Here is a 6,868-nt window from a genome sequence, read left to right on the forward strand (position 1 = left end):
TGTTGTGCATATGCAAGGCAACAGAAACACATGTAATTAAATATACACCACAAATTTGACATTGTCTGAATTACTGCCATCGTCATGCTCCCTTTTGATTGGCCAAATAGACAGAAGAGTTACTGTTGGGAAGGAGAAAATTTCACTCGGTATGCATCTCATCCGTACTGCAAAAGATTTGTAACTAAAACAGTAAAGCCAAGAAGTATCAGTTGTCGCTATAGACCAAACAACTGCTAAGAATCTAATAAACACTGGGTATCAGTACAATATATGAGGGTGGAGACTATCCCCGCTGATTGGAGAGGGGTCGAGCGGAAAGGGGATTTGCTTACATGGGGAGACTGCGCTGTGTGTGCTGACGGTGAAGGCATAGAGATCCACTACCGCCCTGGGTTGCTGAGATCTCTCCACTACCTGGATTGCTGCCCCAGGCAAGCCGCGCGATTGGCGATGCTCGCGGCCGCGGGGGCTCGCCCCTTCGAGCTCGGGGACGAGCAACGGGAGCTGGAGGCCGAGGCCGAGCTCCGCAAGATGGCGCCGCCCAACGACCGCATCGTGCTCATCTTCTGTGCCAGAAAGGGAGGGAGGGGGCGCGGGCCGACCTGGGCACACGGCGGTCTCTTCCTCCCTCTCCTTCTCCTCCTCCTCTTCGCGTGCACGGTGCAACCGCTGCCAGCCGCGCCGCGAGCAGGCCCGTCGGATCTCCGCCGGCCCATGCCGTGTGGAGGGGTGAGGGGCACCGCCGGGAAGAAGGCCCCGGATCCACGCCGGCCCGTGCCGTGCGGAGGGATGAGGGATGGGGAGGGGTGCTGCCGGGAGAGAGAAGATAGAGAGGCGCCACTAGGGTAGAGAGAGATAGAGAGAGAAGAGGCGCGCAGGACTGGGGAGAGGGGCGGCGTGGATCCCGTGGGAGTCGGTGACGGCAGCGGAGAGCAGAAGGAGTGGCGGCGAAGGCAGGTGGAGAGGGAGAAGGGGAGCCGGGGAGGGGAGGCAGCGTCGAGGGAGAGAGAGACAGGGCGACGGCGGGGAGCTGGGGAGCAGGAGAGGGCGGCGGGGAGAGGGGGTAGGGTTCGGGGTTGCGGGAGAGCTTAAGTGAAAAAATGCTTCGGGGGGATTTTTGCGAAGATAGCAGTGTTCGATTTTTTTTTCTTTTTTGCATGCAAATAAACACTAGTTTGGGGATCCAAGCGAAAAATATATGAACACGGGTCCTGTGCATCTGGAGGCTCTATGTTTATTTGTAATTTTTATAAAATTGGAGGGGTTTTGTGCAAAATGTACAGTGCTCGCGGGAAATCGACACGCGTCCCGTTTTCGGCGTGAAGCGCGGAGGGAGCAGCAAAGCGGGGTAGGTTTTAATCAACCTGATAGGAAGAAGAATGGCATGAATGGGCTGCATGCCTCTCTCTAATGGGCTAGTTCCGTCTCTTCCGGATCTCATATTGGGCTGGGTCCCCCCCCCCCCAAATGGCCGAATGACATGAGCCCATCCGGGCAGACCTTTTCCATCCTATATAGCCTGAACAAAAAAACAAAAAAAAATTAGACAGAGCTTGGAATAGACATGGACTATTTATCGCTCGCACGATAAAACTTGAGTTCCATCGTCTAAAGGCAAATAAAAATCATCCCACAACGCTTTCGTCCAACTGGGTCTTGATGTTTAGAACAAGTATTATAAGTATTATAGATAGTGTAGAGGTGCTTGGAAGTCTATGTGGAAGAAAGAGAGAAGGAGGTGGGCGTCTCCCCATCTGTCCGCTCACCCGGTAGAGGAGATACATTCATTCACTCCTATTGGCTGAGTTACTGGACCCCACCACCATCAATGCGTCCCTCCCAGTCGGGGGTTGGCGTTGCTATTAGCCTTGCTCTTATCATTAGCCTGCTAAAATATTATGTTCTTGAGTTCTGGACCTTAACACGTGTCATCAGTTTACCAAAATAATTGATCCTGTACTACTAACGCTTTGCAGCACATGCATGTGATAGTGATGCTGACACACTGACCCATATACGCTGCATTGTTAACCTCTTTTTTTCTCCTTCGCTTTTTTTCTTACTATTTATTTGCTTATAGTTTTTACTTTGTTTTTCTTCTTTTGCTTCGCATGAACGCTAATCATTCCTATAGTATTTTTTGTTATCCTTTTCTTTCTTCTTCTCTTTTCCTCTTCTTTTCTATTTCTTTCCTTTACAATTTTGTTCCTTTTCTTCCATCTAATTCTCTATCACCATATGTGTATTTATTCATTTCTATTTTTTATTTGTTTCTTTGCCTAAACCTCATGCAGATATTCATGATCAAATTGTAATTAGATTTTGGTTTATAGTAATTTATACATACATATTTTTTATATGCTAATTTATTTAGCTCATGTATATATACTAATAAAAATATTTTTTTATTGTACATGTATTTATTTTTATGTAAAATTATTTATCTGTGTGTAACTAATTTGTTCCTAACATCAAATTATTTGTTCGCTTGTATATTTAATTGTTCTGTAATATTGACTCATTTGTTCGTGATATTTATTTTTTATTATTTATTCTATACAATCAAATGTTCGTGATATGTAATATTTTGTTCGTTACATTTAGTTTTTTTGTTCATAAAAATAATTATTTGTTCGTGTTGCTAAATTATTTGTTCCCAGGATCCGAAATTGATTATTTAATATTTAAAAATTATTTTTTCAATACCTTGCAAACATAGGCAAGTGTAGTTTTTTTAAAAGATCATATCATAAGAAAGATAATAGTACAATCCAAATTTAATCTGGATGTTCGACTTAATAGTTATAACTTTTTTTAATTTCGAATTTATATGCATGTGGATGACGTCATCATTGGTGTCCACTTCTGCACGCATATATAGATTTAACTGGCAACATAGGTTCAAAAAGTCTGAAAACAATCCGTGCATACTTTATTATTGGGCTCAAATCATTGTTTTTAGGTGATGGTTGAGTGTTCCATCGCCGATGATCAACCGCACCCAATCGACACCGGGAACTTTGGAACACGAAAAGGGCGGTCAGACTCAGATTAACCCGGCATTATTAATCTAAAACAAGATTAACACGGCATAGACTTGGTCAGTTGCAGTTGGTCAACCAACTTGCAGCTGTGCTGCGCTGCGTATTCGTGCAATGCAACGGGCCGGCCAGTCGCCTTCATAGTTCATACTATTTGGGAGCGCCTCCATTTGTTCCGGACCCATGGCCTGAGCTCGGACCAGGAGCACGCCTCCAAGCTCCAACCTTTGCTTTCCCCAACCAATTACCTCCTCCTCCCTTGGCTGTCCTCGTCGCCTCCGATCGTCCCGACTGCCGATGTGGCTGCATCTGTAAGCCGGCGAGAGCAGTCGAGGAACCCCGTCGCAGCGATGGCGGAGATGGTCGGGTCCATCGTCGTCGGCGAGGTGGTGAGCCGGACCTCCTCCTTCCTCGTGAGCAGGCACCGGGACCGGCTGAGCGCGCGGGAGTGCGTCGAGCGGCTGGAGATGGCGCACATCAGGATGGAGGCCGCACTGGAGGTGTCCGCGCGGTGGCGCGCCGCGGGCGGGCCCCTGCTCCGGTGGCGCCGCCGGCTGCGCCGCGCCGCGGGCGAGTGCGACGCCGCGCTGAGCCGGTGGAAGCTCCGGGAGCTGCGGGAGGAGGCCGCCCGGGAGCGCCTGGCTCGGGCGCCGCTCCCGGGCCGCGTCGCGCACGCCGTCCTGCGCTTCGTCTCGGCGCTCCTGGCGCTCGCCCGCCGCGGCCGCGGCGGCGAGTGGGACGAGGCCGCCCGCGCCCGCGCCGCCGTGGAGAGGTTCGAGAGGCTGGCCGACGGCGCCGCCGAGTTCCTCAGGTGCGCGGAGTTCAACGGCGCGCCGCGGAAGCGGAGGCCGCTCGGCCCCGCCGCCTGGGAGCTCGGCGACGGCGTGGAGCGCGGCGCGCTGCGGGGAGCTGGAGCGCGGTGCTGTTTCCTGGGGGGCGCTGCTGGATCGGGGAGCCCGGCGGAGGTTTGGGTGGGAAGGAGCAAGCCTTGCCGCGGTTACGGCAAGCGTAGGGCGTCGTCCGGGAAGAAATTGCTCCTCCTGGTATGAACAAGAACAATGGAAGGCAGCACGCGATCGGGTTCAGTCGAGTCGTCGGAATGACATCACAGGAGGTTCGATCTGCCTGGAGCAAGCCTGGCCACACTCACTCCATTTGAGGGTCGGATCTGCCGGAAAGGGAAAATTTAGGGCCCAACTTGTAGAACGTGGATGGTTCGCCGAGTCTATGGTCAAATCCGGGTGTGTCTGGTGTGTGCCGTGTTGTTGAGGGCTTCAGGAATCGGGATAAACAGAGAAGTCAAAAGTCTGGCTAGCTCTTTTAATTTGGAGTTTTGGTGTAGCCATTCAGCCGGTTCTAACGAGATTTTTTTCTTCTGTAATACTAATTAATCTAGCATTTGAAAAAATAAATCATCAAATTCAAGAATTACCGAAACAATACACTATGTCTTCTGGGTGGACAAAAGCTTTATTTCTGTAACATCCCGAAAACTCACCAAATTAAATCATGCGCTAAAGGGGGTTTTTTATCGTTGAGCTCGACTTAAACCCTGAATCCTAAATTCCCGGAGCCTCTCCCGAACAACCCGACACCCGAATTCGATCCACGTCACATCTCCTTCCCATCCGACGCGACGCGTTGTGACCAGCCGCCGCGAATCCCGCCCCCTCTTTTTCCCTCTCCCCCTCCTGGCCCCGTGCCCCATCTCCCGTGGCCCGCACCCGCGTGGCCGACCGCGGCCGTAGTCGCCGCTGGCGCGCACCGCCGCCCCCCTCCTTTTTCCTTTCTCTCTCTCCTTTTTCCTATTTTCTTTTTCTTCTTTTTTTTTTCTTTCCCTTCCTTCCTTCCTTCCCTCTCTCTGCGCCCGAGCACCGCCGTGCCCGGCCCTTCTCCCCGCGCGTCCAGCCCGGCCTGCCCTGCCCGGCCGCGCCTCCTCCGCTCCCGTGCCGCCTGCCCGAGCGCTGCCCAGCCGCGCCCTGCCACTGCCCCGCACGCGCGCGCCCACTGCACCGAGGCCGCCGCTGGCGCTGCCCCGGCCCCGCGCACGCCGTCGCCACCGCCCGCGCCGCGCGCATCGACGCGGTACACGCGCACGCGTACGCTGCTCGCGCCGTGGTGCCCGTGCACGCGCCGCTGCCCGCTGCCCCGCTCGGCGCCGCTCGCGCGCACAAGCCGCACCGCCTCGCCCCTGCGCGCCACGACGCGGCCGCCTGACCGGCGCCCCGCCATCACCGCCCCGCCGCACGCCGCGACGCCTGCCGCTGGCGCCTCACCCCGGCCCCGCTCGCCCTGTGCCCGCGTGCAGCCGCCGCGCCGCGCGACGCCTAGCAGCAGTGCCGCCGCATAGCTGCCGCCTCGCCGGCCGCGCCAAGGCCAGCGCCCAGCCTTCTCCTCCACGTGCCACAGTGGGCGGTCTCGACGCCCTCGCCGCTGCACGCCGCTCCGCGACAACCTAACGCGGCCGCCCGCCATTACTCCCGCCCGCAAGCCTCGCCGAGCCGCTACCCACCTCCACCGCCTTAGCTCGGCTATAAAAGAGCCCCCGAGCTCCCCGGCCATCCCCGCAACCGCACCCACCAGCCCTAGCCCTTCCTCCCTAGCGCTAGCGCCGCCGCCACGCGCCACCAGAGCCGCCGCCACCCGCTCCCGTCGCCCCGCCTCTGAGCGCCGCCCTAGCTCGAGGTGAGGCCGGGGATCGATCCCCCGTACCCCCCCTCTTTCTTTTCCCCCGGTCCACGGCCACCCCCGGAGTCCGGAGCGGCCGGATTGGCCGCCGCCGGTGAGCCGGCGCCCCCCCTATTTTGCGATGGGAGGAAGGGGATGAATGGCCATTTTGCATTTAGGCCCCCCTCTCCTCCCATTCTATTAAAGGACCCTTGTCCTTATATCCTTTCTTTTCAAAAAGAACCCTGTCCCTTGTTTTATTTTCAAGAAAACCCTTTCACATGAAACATAATTCCAAGTATGCCCTAGACCTTTCCAGTTTAGTCCAAATATTTCTAGAAATTACAAATAGGTCCCTGCCTTCTCGAGGAGTAATTACAACCAGGCCCCTGACCGAACCCCGAACCTCCACTAAACCTATTATTTCATGAACCTAACGACCTCTAATCAACCCGAAACCTTACCAAGTATCTCTTAACTCAGTTTCGGCCTTACCATTAAGAAACCACTCAAAAATGCCGCTTCTATCTCTATATTTTATGTGCTCCCGATTCGAGCTCAACGATGAATCTTTGTTTTGATTGGACGCTTGGTTGTGTGTGCTGTAGACCGCGGAGTGAACGAAGGAGAGCCTGTCAACGAGCAGTTCTGTGAGCAGGAGGACGAGGACCAGTTCCGTGACCCCTAGCCCGAAGGACAGGACTTCCCCGAAGGCTACGAAGACGGCAAGTTCAATCCCATCCTTTGATGCATGTTTCTGTCCTAGTTTTTATGAACGCAACCCAATGGCCGGTTTTATAAAGTTGCATATGTTTTGCTTGCATGAAAACACGGTTGGATAGCCACCCCTTGATTTGTGATGACCATTCCTTGACCACCTAGATTAATGTCTGATTTTGCTTGGACGTTAATCGAAATTAGGACGCTTAGGACTTTACTCATAATATGATTTATTTGATAAAGAAAATATGTGCGTGTGGGAAGGGATAAAATGTGGATTTTCGAAAGATGAGTATGGACGGGATGGACGGCATTTCTGTGTGAATTGCCGATTGGTGTGCCTATGCCTGTGTGGCAGGGCAAAGAAGGGAGATATCCATCTTGTCGCGTCTAAGGACCGAGTTGGTGTGTCATCTCACCTAACTCCACTATCGTGC

General features: G+C 53.7%; 1 protein-coding gene across 1 annotated transcript; it reads left to right on the plus strand.

The window, feature by feature from the left end:
• Positions 1–3,031: 3,031 nt before the first annotated feature.
• LOC120651991 lies at positions 3,032–4,481 on the plus strand. The gene has a single exon (XM_039929673.1). It carries the CDS (start codon positions 3,395–3,397, stop codon positions 4,091–4,093), a length of 699 nt encoding a protein of 232 aa, XP_039785607.1. The 5' UTR covers positions 3,032–3,394; the 3' UTR covers positions 4,094–4,481.
• Positions 4,482–6,868: the final 2,387 nt, after the last annotated feature.

Source organism: Panicum virgatum, chromosome 9K (genome assembly GCF_016808335.1).
Source record: "Panicum virgatum strain AP13 chromosome 9K, P.virgatum_v5, whole genome shotgun sequence".
Taxonomy (NCBI): domain Eukaryota; kingdom Viridiplantae; phylum Streptophyta; class Magnoliopsida; order Poales; family Poaceae; genus Panicum; species Panicum virgatum.

What these genes read in the sequence shown, in the direction of transcription:
- LOC120651991 (XM_039929673.1), top strand. Translation starts at nt 3,395, where the DNA reads ATGGCGGAGATGGTCGGGTCCATCGTCGTCGGCGAGGTGGTGAGCCGG.